Below are 23,756 nucleotides of genomic sequence, written 5' to 3'. Positions count from 1 at the left end.
TTCAAGAAACTGTGGATATGAAAAGTCATAAAATTAATGAACAAGATTAAACTCCATACCATGTAGATAAACAAGGAATAAAAGAGCAAGGGGAAAGGCACTGTACCTTGTGATTACTATCTATGGTGTAGATGTGCCATGGAATTTTTACAATATCTACTAATCAGCTAATCACATTAAGCATAGTTGTTATGCACATCATCAGTAAAAATGTTTCCCTGCCCCTACATTAGAGATACTGCTGGGTGTATCTATTTTATGTGCTGCCTGGATTTGCCATCTGTTTATTGTTTTATGTAGATCGTTATTTGTGGAGTGCTTGATGAGCTCAGTTGTTGGCTTGTAGCTGTTTTAGTATCCGACTAAGTAATATCATCAGTGTCCAATAATCTAGTTGGACCAGTTTCTCTCTCTCTCTCTCTCTCTCTCTCTCTCTCTCTCTCTCTCTCTCTCTCTCTCTCTCTCTCTCTCCCCCAGCTCTAGAAAGTACCACACTCCACAGTCCAAACCAAAACTACATATAGTCTCTTGGATTGGATTTTATTTTTATATTTTTATGAGTTGTCCACCATTATAAATATGAGTCAGTTGCCAAATTGTCTGAATTTTACTCTTGTGACCCTGCAGATTCTGCAACAGTCATAAGTATGAAAAACAGTTCTTAGTCATTTTTTTAGTGCCATTGTAACTTCGAACACTCACTAAATGAATGGTTGTAAGCCAACCATTGTACACTTTAATACCGGTACAGCTAAAGACAATTTAAGCGTACCTCAAAGGGGCTCTGAAAACATGATGAAGGTAATATTACAGGACCACTGCAAAAAAAAAAAAAAAAGGCCATGTTTATATCATGGTAGGTGAAAAAGGTCAAAATACCAATTAATGTGCCACAAGTCTACTTGCTCTTTTTCCCAGTTGATGTATTGAGATAACTATTTGTTTTCTGTGGTCAGAAATCAGATCATTTAATAAATAAGGGTATTTGCAGGTCTGGGCGTGATTAATAGGAATGCTTTGTCTCTGATATACTCAAAGGAGTTGAAGAGACAGTACTGAAGGTATTTTGGATGTGAGACCCAAACCGCTTTTTGCTACTTTACTACTGCAAAATGATGATGGGTTCTGTAGTGTAAAAACTACTTTTACAAGTGTTTTAGATTATTCTAGATTCTGCTCAAATCTATTCTGCTTTTTAAACCAATGAGGTGCTCATTCAATGGACATGTGAGGGTTATATGGACACACAGGCATTGTTGATATCTTCCTCAGCCCAGTGGCCATCATTCTCATCAATAAGAAGGAAAGAATATGGAGAAAACCTGGTTCCTTCAGATGCTGATTTATGCCACTTAATGATGTTTCATATCACTTCTGGTACAGTTTTGACACTATCTTTCTTATCCCACCTTCATACCATCATTGTTTGAATACCCTAAGTTCTCAGAACTAGTTTAAAGACGATCTGACTCAAACTGCTAAGATGAACAAGCAATGGTGATCCCTGCCCTTTTCAGAGCTGCATAAAGTCTTAAAGTAATAAAATAAAACTCACCCTCATCCCTTTTTTACTTAGTAAGAAAGGATAGGAAAATATTAACAGCCATTCATTCAGTATATCAACAGGAAGAAAAGCAGATCTACCTCTGTCAATTTTACTTCTGCTCCTTTATCTGGATTGAGGCTGGGGAGCTACAAAGCTGTTAAGCTAACCTTTCTCTACTTACCTCTGAGGAATTCCAATGAAGAAAAAACTTGTCAGATTTTGTCCCCTAGTAATCTAGCTAACTATAAACATTTCTCTTACAAAATCAGAAGCTCAGGAGTTGGGGTGGGAGGCCAAGGTTCATCTCAATACCACAGTGAAGGCATACTATCTCAAATAGCAAACAATCTTCTCAGCAAGTCCTTTATTTGATCATTTGGCTTTAAACCAGGGCAGAATTTTGACTAGAACTAAACTTGTTTTACAGGGCCATGTGTTTCTGCCCCAAACTCATATATTAAGTGTACCATTTTGTCCAGCTTAATAAAAATAGAACAGTGTAATTGCTATCATGAAGTCATGCTCTGAAGTCTAAGATATAACACTGGGGGTTCCCCCCCCCACACTTTTTTTCCTGTTGTCAGTTATGGGCAGGTTATTCATTGTCATGATCCCCTTGCAAGTCATAACAACTGCTTCTATAGTGGAATATTATACAGAGTGCAATTTTTGCCTTAACATAAAATAAAGGAATCCTGCTTATTTCTTACTATTCCCACATAAAATGTATTCTTAAGGCTGATTTTCTGCAACATTGCATTCTTTTACCTATAATTTCTGGGTCAGGAATCCAGAAAGAAGGATACTATCAGCATATTATTCTCTCAGGAAACTAGTGATAACTAGTGATTCTGGAAGGATCTTCTGGAAGGGAAGAGGTGTAAAATTCATGAATCCATAAATTCACAAATTACACAAAACTTTGCCTTACAATTGTGCTAAAGCATAAGCAATAAGGTACTTGAGAGGAGGTCATAGTGTTTATGATTTGGGTAGGTATCTCCCAGATTACTTGCCTAATGAGCCCTTCCTCAACCTGATATCATTTAGAAATCTCAAGACTGCAACTTTTAGTGTCCCAATATGAGAATCTTGAGAGATGAAGTCTCAATTCATCTTGAAGGCACTATGTTAGGAATCTGTATACCAATTAGTTGGGTTGGCAATATATAAACCAATAATGTATGTTTGTAGCTTTAAGACAAAATCACTGTATTGATTTATACTATATTCGGATTGGTTGATTATATTGCAAATTACCATAAGGGGGAGCTAGAGATCATAGCTTGCTCTCTCTGACATTCTGTCTCTCTGACATTCTGTATCTCTGACATTCTGTTGCTATCTAAGGTTCTCTGTTGTATTTATGCTGTGCTTATACCTTGATATCTTTGTTTATTGTAAATGACAAAGGCAACCGGTAAGAAGACTTTGTAATTGGATATTCTTTGGACTGTAAAACGTATATGACCTGGACCGTTTATTGGACAGTGCTATTTCTTAAAGTAAACTTTAACTCAATTTAGTGTATCTGTGTGTGGCTGGATAATTATTCATAACTACTCTCATAAATGTTTCCATGTGCATATCCTTGTTATTCAAGGGTTATTCTGTACATATCATAACACACTAGGTTGGGAAGGACTCAATGTAGGTGAAAGGGGATGTCTCTCCTTGGTTTTGGCTGTGCTCCTCAACTTTTCCTGCTAAAGTTGTTCTCCTTTGCTACTGTTGGCAATTGCACCATTCCAGGTCCCAGGCTCCCTTGTAGTTCCCCACGTTCTTCCTTTTGTTTTCTTTGTAATAACTGAACCTGGAGAAATTTCCAAGCCCTTCTTACATCAGTCCTTATGAAAACAGAGAGCCACATTCCCTGCTGGTGATCTTGTTTTCATAGCTTCGTGCTCAATGAGTCAGAAACGCCAAATGAGATGCCCCCAATGAAGTGAAGGGGGGGAATTTGGCTTAGGTGTGGAATCCTATGGCCTTCAGTGTTATTGTGGATGGAGGCATCTTGAGCCAAAGCCAAGGAATGGCTGATCTTGCTGCAATTATTTGACTTTAAGTGGTATGTAATGTTTCCTGCAAGATTCAGCTTACAAAAAACAAGATTTGACATAGGATCTGCTACAGATAGTTGCTTATTCTTACACAATTGATATTTTTAGTAAATAAGATCATGCATCCCTTCTTCCAGTATGAGAAGGATAAAACAAAATTCATTATAATGACAAATTTATATACATTATATACATCTGGCAGCCAAAGGCTTGAGAGCAGGGGTGGGATTCTACTAGTTCGCACCTATTCGCTAGAATCGGTTGTTAACATTCTAAGCAGTTCGGAGAACTGGTTGTTAGAAGAAATTACTGGCCTAATCCTGTAAGGAAGGTAGGAAGGAAACATTCTGGTGTTGCTTACAGAAACTACCTCTCCGTTAACCCTTATTACATTCTTGGCAGGACTAGACTTCCTGTCTCTGGAACTTCTCTGGAGTTTTTTTTTCCCCCTCCTTTGCAGGTACTTTTCTTGTGTGGAGTGACCATTCAAAGTTACAATTGCACTGAAATAGTGACTAATGACCATTTTTCACACTTGTGACTGTTGCAGCATCCTCACAGTCATGAGAGGCCAGGCGAGGAGATGCATGCCTCGATGTGTGTGACATTGAGTTAGCCACACCCAGCCAATAACATGACCACTAAGCTACGTCCACCACCTAAGCCACACCCACAGAACCCTGCTTGCAAGTTAATATAAAGTAAGAAGGAAAAAAGAACAAATAAATAAAAGAGAAAGCTAAAAATTCAAGAAAGAGGAAAAAGTAAAAGAAAATTTGAGAAGAAAAAAAGATGCAAAGTAGTAGATTCAGATCTTCTTTAGAGCAGTTATAAATACAAAGATGAATTTATCTGTTATTCCATGACTACAACATAGCTCTCTCCTTTCTATTGTCTGTTTTGAAAATTTACCAAGACCATAGTTCATAAGTTCTTTTTTTTGTTTCATGCAAAAAGTCTATAAAGAATTTCCAGTTACCAGTAAACATAGATATAGTCTTTTGTCTAATTAAGGAGGTCAGTTTAGCTATCTTCAGCAAGTTCCATTATGCTCACTAATCATTCCTCCATTGCCAAATTTTTCCATCTTTATGCATACATAATCCAACCCTGCAGTTATCATACACAAAACAAAGTTCCAAAACTTTTTTCCACTGTTTATCCATCAATCTTCAAAAAAAAAAAAAACCTCTGGTTTGAATTATATATTAAATTTTAAAACCAATGTATGTATTTGAATCCAGACTTTCTAGTTTTTTATGTCCATCAAAGTTGATAAAATGTTTTTTGCTGTTCACATTTCCAACATAGATTTAAAGTGCCTTTATATATTCTAGACAATTTTTGGGGGGAAACATATACCAACTGTATATCATTTCATAAAAATACATTATAACATACTGTAAATTTCAATCCTTTCAATCACATATTTGTTCAATATTCGCTTTGTATATTACAACCAATGTTTTCAGCCAGATCTAAATATAATAAAATTTCATTTGCCCATGATTTAATGGCAAATGAGCATGAATATCGCATGAGTGAAGCAACCACTTGATTGCTTCCTTTAATGACCCCCCATTCCAGCTCTACCTGATGCAGTTGTTAAGCAACTATACAAAGAGTTAAGCAGGGCTCAGGGTTTCTCAGGGTGTAGGGAGGACATGGGAGGCCTAGCAGAGGCCCAGGCCTGCCTGCCCAGGCATCCCAAGGCCTCAAACCTCTTCTGAATAGAAGAGCATGTACTTTGCCCTTGGCCATCCCTGCAGTCTACATGGTGCCCTCCCAGAAGCATGTGCTATCTCGGAGTGGCCACAAGCCAAATTGCATGGTTTGTGGTATGTGAGTGCTTCCACCGGATCTGTTGTGATTAATCTTGCCAGTGTTGTGGGCTTAGAGCCAAGCAAATAAAATGCCTTGCAAAACTCACCCTATCAAGATAGTATTCATTGCAAATGAGGAGAGCAACAGTCCAATACACCTTTATACAATCAGCTAGTGACACAATGCTGTAGAGGAATAAGAAATGTTGTTCCTTTTTTCCATGAAGTAGGAGTGAAAATATTTTTTTCCTGCAAGATTTGTAACAGCCCAAGGACATGAAATATTTTCAGCAATAAACATCTGGCAAGGGATGCTTTTGAGAGATTGGGAGTGGAACGGGTGCATCTTCAAGGAGAGGTTAAAATGATCACATGATCAACATATATTAAAAAGGAGCAACACTTCAACTGTGCAATCACAGCTGGCTTCTATATATTTTTTTGACATTTCCTTCCCCTCTGTGGACACTCCTGAAGTGGAAGCAGTGGTAATCTAGAAGTGCTATTGCAATGTTGTAATATTTTGCAAACTACTTGCAGTATTTCTTGTGAATGTTCACACTGGATGTCTCAGAATTTGAACATTCAGTGAAACCAAAATCCATTTCAAAATTCTTCTTCCATCATCTAAAGTTGCTACAGCTTCCACATAAGTATTTTAGGTTACACTGCCTGTCATAAATTGTGGTTTGTGACAGCACTGTGAAAATGCAGGATGTGGCATTCGGTATGAGGTTCAACCTCTCATTTCAGGAATTTTACAGCTTCATTGCTGCTGTGAGTATGAAAAGAATGCAAATGACACCTGTATTTTTAAAATGAAGCAGTGGTGGTAAGATTTCATGACAATGGTTAGTCAAGGAAGGATTCAGGTGATGGCTTCAATTTTTGAAAACCTCTTTGCCTCACCTCAGGATTAACAAAAGCATAACTCACTGTGGAAATAAGAACAATTGTGCAAAATTGTCTGTTCTATATTGTTCATATAGGTTGAAGATTTTTAACTTATGTCTGTCGAGAAATGTTGTAACTTTCTTAATATACAGTTCCAGCAGTATTATACAAATTAAATGGGTTATACATCACCATTCCCATATTTTCACTTTAGATTCTATTTTTCCCCATGACTTTGGAAATGGGATTGCCTGAAAAAGCAGCAGGTCCAAATCCAAGTGAGGAAGACTGGAGCAAGCTACTTAAGCAAGTCTATTTTCTGGAAAACACTGAAAATTGTAGCTGTTCCATTTCTTTAATTTTCCAAATCCAACCTTCATATTCAGTATTATGCTGGAACAGCCTAATAAGATTGGTCTTATTCAATCCAAGATGTTTTCTTGCTTAGAATAGAGCCAATGAGCAGGGAGACTAATATTTTGTTGGTTGCTCACTTTTCTGAGCCAGTAAGTAGATGATTGACAAGAATATGATTATGTACTATAATGGACAAATGATCATACCAATTTTAGATAAACACTCTATTCTGAGAGCAGCACAGCTAATGTTCTTGCTCAGTTGTGATAAAGTGTAGCTATAGGCAACTGTATAACTTTCAGTACACATCATAAAAATAGTTTTGACCTGGTAATGCATTGCTTCAGGAAAAACAGGGAACCAAATGAGCCTTCCATAAACATTTGTATTAGAAAATGTCTATTTTCAAAAGAGAAGAAAAAAGACTTTGCTCACAACATGTGCAAATACAATGTTTTGTTTAAATTTTTAGCAATTCCCTAACCCAGTTACCATCAAAATTTGTATTAGCCAAGAAGCTGAGGTCACATGAGTTAAAGCACCATCTGAAACATTGCTAAAATAGTTTAAACAAAGAATGAATAAAGTCTATATGGAGTAACATATAGCAAGATACCTTCATATTCAGTTATATTGTATATTATATTATATTAGGAGCCTCAGTGGTGCAGTGGTTAGAGTGCAGTGCTGCAAGCTAGTCCTACTGCAATTTGGCAGATCGAATCCCACCAGGCTCAAGCCTTCCATTCTTCCGAGGTGGGTAAAATGAGGACCCAGATTGTTGGGGGCAATATGCTGACTCTGTAAACTGCTTTGAGAGGGCTGTAGAGCACTAAGACTATAAGTCTAAGTGCTATTGCTATTATGCTGGAACAGTCTAACCATTGTCACATTCAATCCAAGGTGTTTTAACTAGCAGAACATATAGCTTTGGTGGCGTGCAGAAGTAGATGAGATGTGGGCATATTTGTGAAGGGATTCTGATAAGTTTGAATGAAAGCTTTTCATTCAAATTTTTTTTTAAAAAAAAAGATTGGTAATCATAGATGAACTACCCTAAAAATTAATAGAACCACCAATTTTCCATTTGGAGTTTAGAAGAAAAGTCCTAAGGATATTCCAGGGCAGACTTTCAAATAACAAGATATTTGTTATTGTCCTGGCTGAAGCAAAGGTCCACCTCAAAGCTTTCTCCAGAAAGGTTGACATTGTGCAGTGATTTTTTTTTTCTGGCTACAGACATGTGTGGGAAGTAAATTGTAAAGAGAAAATTTTGCAAATAATTGGGACTTTTAAAAAGTGTTTCTGCTCCTGATTAGATAACAATTTTTCATTAAAACTAAGATGCATAGTAAGACTTCCTAAGTGCTAAATCTGCATTCCAACACTTCAAATTCTTAGCCCTCCTCAAGTATTGCAGGAAAAGAATTATCCCATTAAGGGGAAAATATTGATACAATAAATCAGTCAGTGAAGGGCTGGATTGAATTATAGGAAGCATCTCTGTCCTAGTGCATTATGAGTTCCTCCTTTGGAGGCAGATCTGTTTTAAAGGGGTAGGAAGGAAGGGGAAAGCAACATAAGGCTTTTTTCACTAGGTCCTGTAGAGTTTAGGGAGATTAGAACAATCTCTCATATAAGGATGGTCAAGAATAGACTAATGTATTTCATGACAATTTGAGCCATTCTTATATTCAGATAACAAGACCTAAAAACATTTTACTGTATTCTGCGTGCACCAAGAGTGGGAGGGTTATATTCGGGGGGGATGTCAGGGGTGCTCCCTGTCTTCTTCAGGGATCTTCCATGTGTTTGAGGGAGATTACATGGGAGGGAGCAGCAGTTTGCAGGCCTTCTGAATCTTTCTTTGGTAACTAAAGATTTTCCTGTTTCTTTTCTTTTTCAAAGGTCTGAACTGCCCTAAAAGGCTGTTGCCAGAGGTGAAGAGAGAAGACTTAGCAAGCTGTTGGCTTCTGTTCAGAATTTATGCTGATGGGGTCCTTGGCCATCTGCCCCCATCTTGAACATCTTTTTCTCTGTGTGTTTATCAGCTAAGTCCTTCAACAAAAGTGGGTTGGGGGAACAAACAGTCTAAGAATTCCAAGATAGTTTGCCAAGAAAATGAAGAAGCAGCTGCAAATGACATTTATCTTACCAGCATGTCATTTCCTGATGGAAGGCCCATTAAAATGAATGCAAAAGTCTACATAATATTTGTTATTAGTTGGCACCAAAGATGGGGAGGGTAAAGAATATGGACATAAATCTAACTTTCGTACAAGCGTCTTGCTAGAGCTTTCTTACAAGCTGGGAAAACAATCCCAGGCTTTCTCATTTATAAAAGTAACAACAGGCAAAAATTATTAAAGCCAAGAGTCGCTTTGCCAGATTTGGAGATGAGAATAGGATAAAGGGGAAATAACTAGCTAAGCAGTAGCAGCTGCCAATAATAATTATGATATTAGCTTTGATAACAAATTGAATACGTGTCAGCAGTATTATGTGTTGATGAAAAGAGGCATTCTGTGTTACCCCAGATGAAATAGTATTTTGGTTCACATCTTGTGATCATATGATTTGTTAACCATGCTTAATTGAATAAACCATAATGGCTAGCTTCAAACAATATGCAAACTATGATTTGCACACCACAATGGCAAAATTGGCAAGCAAAAATCAAGCCAAACATATTATAGTTTAGCATAATGGGTATATTCAGTTCAGGGGCATCCACAGGTAATTCAGAAAAGTCAAGATGATGGCTGCAACCACCCAGTCAAGAGGTTCAGACATTGGAAGAGTTTAAAAAACCCTGAATCTGTCAACCTGGGGATGGAGAAGAGACATTCAAACATATATGTCTCACAAATTCCAGGTGGTCTTTAAAAAGCAGGTGGGCAGGAATGGGATCATTTGGTCTTGTTTTCTCTCTCTGTTCTGCTTAGGAGATGCCAAGTAAGGAAGTAAGGAAGCCCCAGCCTATAGAAATCCAGATTGAATATCACAGAATTATGCAGCAAAGTACATGGGAAAAACTAGCTGCTGTATGCAATTATCTTCTTTTGTAGACAGAGATCTGAGCTGAAAGCTGTGTAACTTTCTGCCCCATGTGTGTGTTTACAGAGATCCTCGCTTGACCTAAATATTTATTTTGCTTCTTGTCCCCATCTCCAAAACCTCATTTTGTCCTTTCACCTTCCTTTACAGTAATTATTTCACCTTGATATTCACAGTGAATTCTTTTAACACATTATGAGCCAATGACATTTATTCTGCAGAAAGGAAACAAGCTGCAGCAAACATCTTCCAGTCAGGTCAACCTGCTGAAGAAAGATAACTTGCCTCTTCTTGAGTAAAGCATTGCTATATCAGCTCTTCCATAAGCTATGGAAAGTGTACAGCCATTTGTGGATGAAGGATTTAGAAACTCCTTGTGGAAGTCAATGAGCACTATTCCACCATATCTCAGTATGTTTGGACATCTGCAACCTCTTCCACAACCTCTTTACTTCAGGAGGACAATTCTGAAGTCTTATGGGAATGCAACAAGAGCCATCTGGAACTATCATAGAGAACCAAATCTGTGAACTAAGGAATTGGATGTAAAGCTTGGGAACCCAAATTTGAATATTTTTTCAGGTTCTTCAAAGAAGAATGTATTTCATTTAAATTTACAGGAATTTGATCCTTCAGACTTCGATCCTTCCGAGGTCAGTAAAATGAGGACCCAAATTGTTAGGAGTACTATGCTGACACAATAAACCATTTAGAGAGTGCTATAAAGCAAGGGCCTCCAACCTTTTGGACCTCAGGGACCACCAAACTCATACTTTTAAATCCGGAAGACCACTAATATGATTTTTTTAAAAAAAAGATAATATATTTAATATAAATTTTTTATTTTTATATTAAATGTAAATGTACTATTTAAAAAATTAATTCTTTAATATATAAATATATATATTTAAATATAAAAATGCTTATTTAATTATAACAAATATATATATTACAAGAAAAGCAGAGCCCCTCCACTCAAATTTCATATCTCCCCCAAATCAGAGGAAACCTCTCCCTCCTTTGCCAGGTGTGGCTGCCTGGAGTTGGGGGAGGGAAAGAGGTCTGGGCTGGAAGCCTCCCCCCCCACCCTGAGTCTTTAACACCTGGCTTGCTTCTCCACTACTGCCTCCTCCCCCTCCAGCACCTCCTTCTCCAGGTAGGGCGATTACGAACTAACCGAGCAGCTACACTGATACCCCAGCTGCTCTCTTTCCCATGGTAAGACTTGGCGTGTGGAGAAAGGAGCTGGCAGCTGCAGTGCCACGGTGATCCCGCGGGCAAAGCAAAGTCATCCTGGTCCCAGTTAAAACATACCAGTCACAAACCCAGAGTCCAAGCCAAGAGGGGTCGTTTCCCCCTGCTGGGAAAAGCAGCAAGCATGGGCGCGGGCATGCACAGTTCAGCACAGCGGGCAACCTCCACTCTGGGCTGACGAGCCACGTGCTGAAGACCAGATGGCTGTCAGGAAGGTGGGGCAACAGGCGGATGGACTCATCATGGCATAGGTCTGGCCTGCGAGGGGGTGGGGGTGAGGGGAAAGAATCCTCTGAATTGGTGTCACTTCCTGCCTGCTGCCTCCATGCATCGAGGAGATTGAGAGGCTGCCAGCGATGCCCTTAAGGGAAGATGTTGCAAGGGGGAGGCTCACCCCCCCCCGAAGCTTCTCTTCCTCCTCAACAGAAACACTCATGCGCAAAGCACTCACCCCTCCCCTCTGGCCCCCAACAAGCCTTCTTCAGGCTGACAATGTGAGGGCTTCTGTCAAGGAGGAAGAGAAGCTCCTGAGGGCAGGGGCGTGAGAGATCGCGGCATCGGAGCTCTTCCTGGGTGTTTCCTGGCCTGCAAGGGGAGAGCACGATCTCCTGCAACCCCACCAAAAGCTTCTCTTCCTCCTTGACAGAAGTGCTCAAGTTCAAAGCGCTCACTGCCCCTCTGGCCTCCGACAAGCCGCCTCTTTCCCACTGAGTGCTTCTGGAGAGGAGGAAGAGGGGTTGAGCCTCCCGCTTGCAACATCTTCACCTGAGGGCAGCTGCTTCCTGCAGCTCAGGAGATCCATGCTCTTCCCGCTGCTGCTCGGCCTCCTTGATGTGCTGAGGCAGGAGGCAGCAGCCACGACACGGGAGACTACAGGATTGCCCCGCCTCCCCGCCTCAGCATGCTGCGGCCCACCAAAATTTTCTCATGGCCCACCAGTTGGCAACCGCTGCTATAAAGCACTATGGGGCAGTCTATTAGTCTAAGTGACTTATAAGTAATTGCTATTTACATATGCTGCCCACTTCTCCTCTAAAGTGATTCTAAGATGTTGAGTAAATAAATCAGTTTAGCCTAAGCACAACATCATAATGCAATGTTTCTCAACTTTATTGGGGTGAGGATTTCAAATCTCATAATTTCCCAGCCAATACTACAATAGTGCTTTTAGAGTCATATTCGTATTTATTTGTCTTATGGTGGAAAATAACACATATATTTATATTTTTTTCTAAATAATAGAAGCAATAGGAGGAAAAAAATTAAATCCCTTTCCTTCACTGATGTCAGCTCTACATAAATTGGGAAGAATACATAAAGAATATATAATACACAAAAATAGGGAAATTATCTTTTGCATGTTGAACTGTTAAATAGAAGTTACAACTCAGAGCAGCATAATGAGAATCTTCCTCTGCCAGTTAATCAAAGAAATAATTCAATTTAATTTTTTAGCTACCCTGTAGGATAGATTAGACTGAGAGAGAACTTAGTCCAATCTGTGATTTCCCTCATTAAAGTCTTATACAATTAGCTTCCACATTGCTTGTCTTAATTATACTTGCATTCTGCTAATATTGTACTGCAAAATATAGACACTCTTTATTGTAGGAAGTCCCATGTGCAATTTCAATTATATTTTCAAAATTATGATAAGATTTCAAGACTCTCTTCCCAAAGGAAATTTCCATCCGCAAATAAGCATTCTGCATTTCCTACTCTTTGGAGAAGAAAATAATATAATCTGAATGCTGGATTGGGTTATATTAGATTTATTTATGTTTGGGTGAGAAAGGATTGGAGATGGACTCATGATTTTTTAATCATTCTTTTTTTTTTTTTTAGAAATTGAGCCTAAATAGAGGAAATTGAGCTTAAATAGGATTTAGGAATTGCTCCAGAGAAAACTTTGGGATATTTTATAGATAAATATTGATCCATACAACCTACACAAACAAAAGCTTAAGAAGTTTAAGAAACATTGTTTTAGAATAGAGACTTTTGAGTGATTTCTTGCACTCAAGGATTACAAGTAGTAATGGGAAAAGCACAGTTTTTCTTTTATATAACTATAAATGGCAGCAGCAATAACCATGTCAATAAATCATACCATGCTCTACATCAGAGATAACTTGTGGGCTTCAACATGACTGGCTCAGGAATTTTGGGAATTGAAGTCTACAAGTCATGAAAGAGGCTATAGTTCCACATTCCTGCTTTAGATCTAACGTCAGCTTTCTTCAGTCAAGGAAGCTTACAGTGATTCAAAAGTCCTTAATATACATGAACTGCTTTGAATTGTTGACAGTGCTATATAAATGTGAAATATTGTTTATTGGCATAGGAGCCTGGCAGCAGGGAATAATCTTGTAGAATTTGCAGCTTGAATTCACTGCTTCCTATCATTTCAGAGTTTGAGGTTGATCGATAATCTGAGAAATAAAAGATCTTGGTTGAAAAGATGTGTTCGGTCTTTTCAGCTTGTATCTTTATACTCTGACTGGGTTAATATTGGTCTGAATGAAGTCCCACCTTCTAGAAAATACTTCCAATGCTCTGCCCTTTAATTGATTATATGCATCAGGCTAGAAATGCAGTTTTGGAATTTGGTTTGTCTCTAATTACAATGATCACATCCACCTGAACTCTTTTCCCTTCTTCTCTTCAACATCAAGAATGCATGGCTTTGTGTTTATTGCTACTTAATTAATCCACATTTAGGAAATGATGGATGGGACATGGGATGTCTTTTTTGTTTTCTTTTGTTTTATTTCTTCTGATCCCTGAAGTGGAAATTTAGTTAGGAAAGAATGAGTTTGAGGGGAGAATGCCAGCCATTTTTTCAGTACCACCATGTTCATTGATTTAAAGAACAATTTGTATCTTTGGGTTCCTACATTGTCCTCCTCCCCTTTCTTTGGTGATTCTCTTTTCATTTTTACTTTCAACAAATCTTGAAACAAAGCAAGGACCAACTATAGCATAGTTAATCAGATGCAACATTGATTGTATAAACAAGGATCTATCATAATTGTATACGAATAAAGAAAAAAGACAGAAGTGCATTAGTCTAGAGCTGCCGAGAACTCCTTCATATAATTATGCCTGAATAAATCTATTACACTCTACTTTCATGTAAGGCTACATGCTTCTGGTTCTAATATGTAAGATTGTTCACTTTAAAATATAAAAAACTACATGCCAGAGGAAAAAGAAGAAACAGTTGCTTATTGGAATTTTGTTATTGGAAAGAAGATGTTATAATCCTTTGAAGAAAACAATTCTTCTAAAGAGGTATTTGCACTGTAAAAAAAATTTGCCCTTAGATATGTCTCAGAAGGGCAAAACAACAAGGGAGCAAATATTTAAATTCCTTCTCCATGCCTGCTGAAATCTCAAGGTTATTTTATAGTTTTTGTTTTTCTTTTAATTGCAAATAGTGCATTTAATAAACTGCATTTCGTTTAGGTCTGTCTGTTTCTTTCTTACTTTGGAACCATTTCAGGTTAAAGGTGTAAGAAACACCTCTGTTTCTTTTGAAGAAAAAGGAGGAAAAAGACATTGCTTATACTTTCACGTAAGATATAGTTTGACTTGAATATTCTTTGCTCAAATTGATATTGGTGTACATGTGGGTATAGGGGGGTAGCAATCAAGAACTTTAAATGCCTATTTTTCTTACTGTTTATGATGATTCTCTTCCTTTGTATTGGATTATCTCAGTGTTTTTCAAACTTGGCAAATTGAGATCTGTTAAAATTGTTAAAGTTGCCAAGATTATCTGGAACACATGGAATATTTATCATCCCCAGTGAAAAAGAAAGCTGGAAATATAAATGTAAAAAATACCACTCTGGATATTTTTGGTTTATTTTTTCTTTTATTTTTACCATTTATAAATAGTTTTTTTCCCAGAAATATTCAAATTAAGTGATATAAACAACTGTATCATTTGAAAAGTTTGTTTTTTAAAAAAAATAGAATTAAGAGCAATAACATTCACAGCAAACAAAAATATTGCAACCAATATATTAGCAAATAATCACAGCTCTTATTGTATGCAAAAGCCTGATAGGATGAAGAGAGGCGTGATATAGAAGTATACAATACTACCAGGTTTGACTGGATTACATGAGTTGTGTGAAGATGTCGTATGTTCCCAGATATGAAATAAAAGGCATTTAATAAGACTGTATCTGGACTCCATGGGATTTTAAATTCTGCACTTCTCAAATAATCTGTGAAAGAGATCAACTATTAAAATTGCTGCTATTTTAAGAGTTGACTTAATTTTCAAACTGAATCGTGTTTGAAGGTTACACAGCTTTAGTTTCTGGCACTGAGAGAATATCTCCTCTCAACAAAAATTAACCTTCACTTCTTCATTTTTGTTACTTAGAAGTGTAATTGCTGAGCATTGTATGGGATTCTGCTGAAAGATGCTATGTTTGATGTAGCAAATATGAAATAGGATGGATAGCTATTCAAATATTAGTTCCACTGAATTCAGTGGACTTGGCTCTCAGATAACTGCAGTTTAAAAAATGCACTGTGGCTACACAAAAGCAATAAAGAAATAGGCAACCTGAGGCTCCCATCTTCTTTTGTGATCCACCGATCCCCCTTGCACCATAGCTATCACAAACTGGTCATGCCATTTTGAGGCAGGAAAACCTACAAAACTGTTACTCTTCCCTCAAAGAAATGTAACAACTCTTTTTCAAATAGAGAAAACTGTCTCTGCAGCCTCAGGGGGAAAAATAGGGAAATTGTGACAACTTCTAATTTCCACAATTGAATCACTTATTATGGTGAAGGGGAATTATGAGAGTTGAAGTTCAATATCTTTAAGTTGCCAAGATTGAAGAACAGTGCCATAAACGTTGGAGCAACCTGAAGATGTTACAAAATTGCTCACACCATTAGGAAGGCACAGGCCATAACGTGTAGCTCTATATAATATCACAGGCAATATTAAGTTAGTTAGCAATAACTAATATGCCACTATTATGGACCACTGAATATGAAAGTTTATTTGTTTTCATCCTTGATAAATGCTGTGTTTCACCAATCAGTTATGTTTGGAGTTACAGTTTTTCCCAGATTGGTACTCACCAGATGCTGCTGAAAATTATGAAAATAGAAGTCCAAAAACTTGAAAATGACTATGAAATTCCTGGAGTTGCACTACTAAAGGACTGCAATAGACCAGAAGGGATCAAGCAATTATCACTTGCCGTAAAGGAATTAAACTGAAATCCAAAACTTCTAACAGTGGATTGTAGCCAGATTCAGATTCAATAGATCGGAATCTACTCTCCCTTTCATTTTCCAGAAAAGATTAGGTTCCCCAAATCCACATAATAAACACCCTAAAGCCAATTAAGAGCTTGCCGTACAACAAAAAACCCCCAAACACTGTTTTAATCAACACAAGCAGCCTGGATTTGGAAATAGTTGATGATATGCTATTTATTCCTCTTTCCCTAGTTAGCTCTGTTAGATATCAAGTTGACAGGTTTATTGGAGATAGTTGTTGTTTATAGATTAATTGAGATAAGGTTCAACCATATGTTTGTTTTCCTCATGTTATTAATTATTTTGGGTTCCCTCCCCTTTTTAATATTCCTTTGCTGTTTGTCCTTTCCTCCCTTTTTATTGTTCATGCATCATGTTTTTGTTTCTGTCTTTTGATATATTATTGTCTTAGCACATTCTAAAAAAAGAACCTACATTTAGAATAATGTCATTTCAGGAAGAAAGGCTGCAGCTGACAGTTTCAGTTCCTTATTAAAACTGTTCCCTTTCTAAAACCAGTCATTAATAAGGGCAACAAGGTCCAAGCAAAGATTTCTCCACTTGAAAGAGCAACATCCCATGGCTGTTGTAATGTGGAATGAGTTCTTACACTCTTGAAAGGTGATGGACTTCATCAAAAGTTAGTGCTGCCCATGTTCTGAAAACATGCTTCACAGTCTCCTTCTTGACAATTTGTTTATCTGAAAGTTAGATCAACATATATATTTATAGTTAGGAAGAACATCCTAATCTGAGGGATATATTTTTTTAAAAAGAAAATGAATTACTTTGCACCTCATCGAGATCTATTTGTCCTTTTAAAGGCAAAATGTGAGAAACTGCCCCATAGAAAATTAATGGTTTTGCCAACAAATTTTGGCAGCCCAAACTGAAGATTTTTATGAAGTTCCAGCAAGGAGGCTGGGAGTTTCTTATCTCCCCCCTCCCCAATGTTGCAAACTCTACTTGCTAATGAGAAACATTTCATTTGGGGAAGAGGTTCCTTGTTCTACAGCAAGATTGCCTGATGGCATTAATTTTATTGCTCTTTAATTAGAAATAAAAAAAGATGCTAGAAGAAAAGTAGCCTTGTTTTATTAATATAAATGGGATTGGACTCTAGAATGGACAAATTCAGTCTTGGGTGCTTTAAACATTTTCACTTTTGTTTCCAGATTGAAAGTACTCCTGGGTGGGGTACATCTCTTCATACCAGGGCTATAATTACTCTACATTTAACAGGAAGAGAAAAGAAAGCAAATAGCTATATCGGGTGAATCTGAATCCTACCTCCAATGTAAATTAAATAAATATATAGACCCATTTTTAGGATTTCCCTCCCACACCCTTATTTTAGTCAGATAAGCTAAAGCACAATCCTTGAAACTGTTGCTAAATCCAGCTCCCATGCCAATTTCTAAAAGTTCTCTTCTCACTAATACTACAAATTGGAAGCCATTATTATTATTACCAAATGCCCTAGATTAGAATATCATTTTTCTAGATTTCGGAGATACTATCCTATGCACCAAAGATTATCTTACTCTGCTTGAAAATAAACTGAATAGTTAATTACCAAGCAAGGGTAGAATATCAGCTAGATTATGCCAGCTATCTTTTTTTTTATTTTTTTAAAAAATATATGAATGTAGAAGCATGATTTTAATTATTACATATTATGATTTGAGTTTTTTGTAATTGTATCCCTGTATCCCTATTTGGAATATGAATTAACAATTTAAGTTCATTTAAATTAAAGCAAAAATAGAAATTATGCCTGGAAACAACAACCCAAATTCAAAGTGAAACTCTGATGTCCTGTTGGTGAAACATGGGATTGAGAAAAGTTTGTTTGGTCAATATAAATTAGAGGATTTTGTTCAAGAACAAAATGTGTTTAATGTGTTTCAAGACTAAGCCGTGGCAATGAAAACCAGTGCATCATGGCTAGAAAATGAAGCCTTTCAAATAAGCATACTTTTTCTCATCCTAGATGTAATTTATCCCTTGTATTGAGAAGATAAAGTATATTAGGATGGAAGAAGTCTAGGCACTACTGAACCAGCCTGGGTTTTAGTGGACTTTTATGAAAAGTGGGGGGAAAGAAGTTTGTCCCCTGCTTTTCTTTTTCCCTTTCTCGGTGGAAGAAGAGCAAGTTCCCTAACAGTTTACACCAAAAACAAGAGCAGGTCTACTCAGAGGAAACTCTCAAAAGACTTACTGAGGTACTCAAGATTAAAGCCAGTGGGGCTTTTTGTCATCAATGGTCATTCACATGGAATACAGTTCCCATTGTCAATGAAGAATGATCCATGGATGCAAATAGCTACCCAGTTAAACAGAAAAGAGACTAAGCCACATTGTGCTTAGATTAATGCAGTTATTTTGAGGAGAAAAGCAGCCATTACTGCTATTATTCCCCCTCAGGGGAAAAAAAAGGCATTGTGGTAACTCCCAGTTTACATTGCATCTACTTATCAAACACTAAGTACAACAAGTTCCCTTGGCAGATTGTCAAGGCAAGTCTTATTGTCCACTTATCAGCCTGGTCACTCTTCCACTCCTTCTACAGGCTGGTGGCAATCCAAATCTTCCTTCACTTCCAGACTTCCTGACAATTTAACCCCTGTCTTCCGATCCACACACCAACATTTCCCTCGTTGCCCATCTAAAGCTGGGTGACACTAAAGGAGAAAGATAGAAGATTAATTTACATAATTATGAAAAATGATATAATCTTACTTAAAACTCATTCTTATATTCCTCTGCTCCTAATTATTTTTGACATCATATCCTTGTCACATTGCCTTCATTGTACCCATAGCCAAGGCAACACAAACTTCAGTTGTTCCATCTTTTTGTATAGCCCCATTATCCATTAATACAATATTTCTCTCTTGAAGTTTCAGTATCTTTGTTTTCTTAATTTGTACTCTAGCCTTTCCCCAATTTATTTGTAAACTGATTTTTTCTGTTTACATACTGGTAGTTTATTTTTACATTTCATTTACATTAATAACTATTGTAATAAATGTTTAATTTGATGAGAAATGTTTGTCTTCTCTGCACATTTTTAAAATTATTTTATCATGCAAAAAGGCCCTGTGTATCTTGGTTCTTCTTTTTGAGTTTAGTATTATGTTTTATAAAATAATCTTTTATGAAAACTTTACTTGCATCCTATACCATTTTTATATAAATAGGATATACCGTACTAGTCAATGGTTTTCTTATATACATTTATAGAAATATTTAGATTAAAAAAAACTTTTGGTTTTGAGCATTGTAAGATTGAATTTGAAAACAGATCCATTTACAAATGAACATATTATTGCTAAAATGTATAAATTTCTACTGAAATTTGAAACAGAAGAACAAGTGAAATGATACATGATAAAATGGCTCTTATTTTTGTTACAATATGCAAATAGAATAGTGGGAAAATGTGTGTTGAAAGAATTGAAATGTACATTGTATTATGTCTTAAACAGAATTTTTATACAACAGTTGGTATAGGTCACCAAAAATTGTCTAGAATGTATAAAGGTACATTAAATTTATGTTGGAAGTATAAACAAGGGAGGGGGGAAGGCTAGAAAATATTGGACTCATTACATGAGAACCAGTTTGATGTAACGAATCTATGATACACCATGACATTGTGGGTGATACACCAGTGTTCACTAATATCCAAGAACTAATCTCAAAAGCACACCCCATTCTCATACAATTTTTGAAGATAGCAGAGGCTGCATGAAAATGGGATGTGCTTTCCTGCAGCCTCCAAACCATCCAGAAGTCATACAAAAGGACAGTGCTCTTGCATGGCCTCCAGAGCCTCTGAAAATTGTGTAAGAATGGGGAGTACTTTTACACAGTTTTTGAAGGTTGAGGCTGTGGGAGAACCTTCTCCAAACCTGCTTCAAGATCAAAGACCTGATGCAACCAAGTAGGCCACAGGGGCCAGTCAACAAAAAGAGAACACTGTTTAAAAATAAGCGGTACACAGCAGAACCTGGGGAGCACTGGGCCATAAGGGATATTATACCATCCTCCAAGGCTATTGAAGAATGGGAAATGGCAAAAATCGGCCTTTTTGAGTAACAGTGGTGATATGGTGGCTCTAAGGCTGAAATTGAGGCCTAGGCTCTAACGCTGAAATTGAGGCCTAGGCTCAGCCTCAATACTATCACCAAGTGTAGCTATTTGAGGTGGTCTGGATTTGTTGGGTACCTTGGTTGTTTATATGCCAGTTGTTTCTCCTCTGTTAATTTTATTTGTGCTACTGAAATATCATCAAATTAGCATTTCCCTTATATAGAATCCAAAACCCCAGAGTTGGGATGAAGAAAATGGCAAAATACAGCTACAGGATCTCAAAAAAGCAAAAACTGTCAACTATACCACAGCTGAACTGGAAATAAATCAGTTCAGTTCTTCAACATTACTGATACTATGGGAATACAGAGGTCCAGAACTACTTTAAAGGTGTGTTATCTGGAACTGTGCCACCAACTCCACACAAAGCAAAGGCAAATAGAATGGCAGAGGGAGCTGTTGGGAACCTTTCAGGATGATGAATAGTCACCTCACCAGCTTCTTGATGTGTTCTCTGACCAGTTATGGCCATCATAACAGTTATTTACTGAATATACCAAGAATATATTTTCAGAAAGTTCTCACTAAAATTTTCCATCTTCTGTAATCTGTCATATCAGAAAGGTGCTAGGTTGGGTGCTAGGCATCATGCTAGTTCTCAAGAGTCAGAACAAGCTATTTATTACATATTGCAATATCCTGCCCAACTTTTGAGGTATAAGAACAGTAAGCAGTTTGTTATATTATCATAATTAGCATCAAGAAGGACTTTCCATCATCCCATAGATTCAAGTTGGAGAACAGAGTGAAAGTTTGTTGCTCTTTCTACGTTTATTTTTGCTCTCAGGTTTCTCAATTATGCTGATGCATTGTTGGAGTTCCATAAGATAAAGCAAACACATATGAGTTGCAGTTCTGAGTTGTAATGAATTAAAAATCTGCTTGTAAGTCAAGATAATTTTTGGTCAAAAAAAAATGTAGCCCCCACAAAATAAAAGTTTACACATGCTGTCCCATGCTTCAGGGTTACCTGCTTGGGATGAAAATGTCCATTTTGGTCACAGTTAGGGATGGGAATGAGGTAAAGGTCCTCATGGGTTCGGGTTTGGGAAGCTGCTAGTCTCTCTAGGGCTCTCTGAAGCTCATTCTGACACAAGCCTTGAACCTGTTGGCAAAATAATAGGAGGAACTGCAGTCAGAACACAGGAACAGGAACTGTGAATGCATCCCATGTTTCTCAGAGTAAACGTGAGTATCATCTTAGCTGAACATTTTCATTTCACCAGCTTACCTCTCCCTGGAATGGAAGTGGCTAATGAGTCATTATAGTTTGATTAGTCAAGCATAGTGAGATATTCAAAAGGGGACTTTGACCATAACAGAGAAGCCTCCATAAGTTCAGTTGGTGCACTGGATTAAATGACTAGCAATAACCAACACTGAGGAATGTTGGGAATCAATTTTATAAAGTAGCAAAAAACAGAAACAGAAGTACAAATACTTCTTGTTTCAAATCCATGTTCTTAATCAGATTGTCCTCAACCCTCCAAACGCATCAGTCTAAAATTTCTAGAAATCCCATGGCTGTGCTGGCAGGCTAATTCTGATACTTGTAATTCTAACACATCTGGAAGGCATCTGAAATGTTGGGAAATGAAGAGGAAAAGTGAGAGCAAATGGGAAGAGCCTAATTCAGTGAAATATGGTTTCTATTCCCCTTTCTCTGAAGAAAGACCAAAGCCCCTCACCACTGGCCGGATGTCCTCCCGGAGCATGAGGCTCCCGTGGTTCCTCATCTTGACACCAATGTTTATTCGTTCCCGTGCTCTTGCTTGTTGTTTCTGCAGGCATTTGCGGTCATGGATGTTGCAGGGGCTGAAGTTGTTGGTGGGAGGGAGCTCAATCTCTGCTTGCTCTAAAGAGGAGCAGAGGAAATGACAAGGATTAAAACAAAGCAGATTGGTCTTGAAGGTGTGTTTTAAGAACATGCCCATCCAAATTGTTCTATACTTTCCTGACAGTCGGTTGCATGAAAGTTTCTTGTGTGCATTGTTCCTATTCACATGAGAGATATGGGAGAGAATTCTAGCAGCTCTAACCTCAACTCATTAGGAAGACTCCCAATCAGATTCCAAAATCAAAAGGCCCACCAAGGACACTCTTATGTCTTTACCTCCATCTAGGGCCTTCCCAGCTTTTGCAGCCCAGCTATGGTAGTTGCCTTAGTTCTAGATTTCTCCAAAGAAAAATAACTGCTGTTAAATATTTCTTGGATTTCATAACCTACAGTCTAGAAACTTGCCCAATAAGTTCACGATTATGTCCATAGGTGGGTTTAACAATGATAGAAATACTTTCTGTCCCGTATTATTACATTTTGTTCTACATTAGTTTCCAGCTTCCAGACAATCAGTACTGATCTCTTCTCAAAAATAAGCACTACTTGAATAATGGAATACATGCTCAAAAGCTATTATTTTTATTTTGTTGGTTGTCAGTACACTAGCTTGAATCCATATGGGTATAATAAAGCTTGTCACAAAAGAATTCTAGGAATAGTATGTTTTCAGCAAACTGGGCTACCAAAACATTTTCTTCCCCGCCCCATTTAAATTTTGTTTTTGTTAACACACAAGCCATTTGTGGTTTGCCTAAAGCTTTCCCTCCTAGTCCATTTTTCTCTTCAAAACTGTGCCCAGTTGGCTGCATCTGAGTTTTCAAACTATGGTCATGTTCTCTCTTTAATTCTCCTTTTCCAAAAAGGCTGAGCCCAAGTTTCCAAGAATTTTTGTACAACTTTGGCTCAACTTCTCATAAGCTGACAAACATTGGAGATGGACTTGCATGTTTGACAAACAAAGAGACAAGGTTTTCTTAATCAGTGAGGTTTCCCTCTATTTGCTTTACCTCAAAACTACCTCAATGTTTCTTCAGTATTTTCATTGAAAAAATTTGGAAAGAACTTTGTAGATCATCTAGTCCAATCTCTTGCCCCATCCAGGAATCCATTAATGCAGCATCTCCAAGAGAAAGTTATCCAGCTTCTGCTTAACCAACTCCAGGGAAGGAGGTGGTTTGGATATGACAATTCTTTGTCAGACTCAGTAGCCTCCTAAATCAAAACTTCCTTTGTCTTAAAGGACAGCATTAATAATATCCCTTTTCACACACCACAGAACCCTCATTTAGCATAACATGAACAAACTATAGTAAGCATCACATTTTTAAACACCTGTCTTGAAAAAGAATTCTTTTTCTCAAAAATTGGGAATGAACATCCAATATACTAAGAGTGGGAACAGAATCATACCATATGCTAAGGCACAATGTTGTTTAAACCTAAGCATGATTTACAAACTCACTTTACTC

The 23,756-nt window shown here is 37.4% G+C and overlaps 1 protein-coding gene across 2 annotated transcripts in view; it reads right to left on the bottom strand.

Annotated features, from left to right (window-relative positions):
• Positions 1–16,981: 16,981 nt before the first annotated feature.
• IGFBP4 (insulin like growth factor binding protein 4) overlaps positions 16,982–23,756 on the bottom strand; it is a 32,887-nt gene continuing 26,112 nt past the window's right edge. Inside the window, exons 2-4 of one of the 2 annotated variants that reach the window (XM_026686038.2) lie at positions 22,136–22,302; positions 21,418–21,552; positions 16,982–18,973 (exon numbers count right to left, since the gene is read on the bottom strand). In XM_026686038.2, the coding sequence (XP_026541823.1) occupies positions 18,839–18,973; positions 21,418–21,552; positions 22,136–22,302 (437 nt within the window). In that variant the 3' untranslated portion in view covers positions 16,982–18,838. Of the gene's footprint in view, positions 18,974–21,417; positions 21,556–22,135; positions 22,303–23,756 lie in introns of both variants that reach the window. The other variant, XM_087947985.1, reaches the window with a different exon arrangement.

The sequence above is a fragment of the Notechis scutatus genome, chromosome Z (genome assembly GCF_049901735.1).
Source record: "Notechis scutatus isolate UNSWTSFEM ecotype Mainland chromosome Z, rNotScu1.2, whole genome shotgun sequence".
NCBI lineage: Eukaryota > Metazoa > Chordata > Lepidosauria > Squamata > Elapidae > Notechis > Notechis scutatus.
This window is presented reverse-complemented; position numbering and strand designations above follow the sequence as displayed.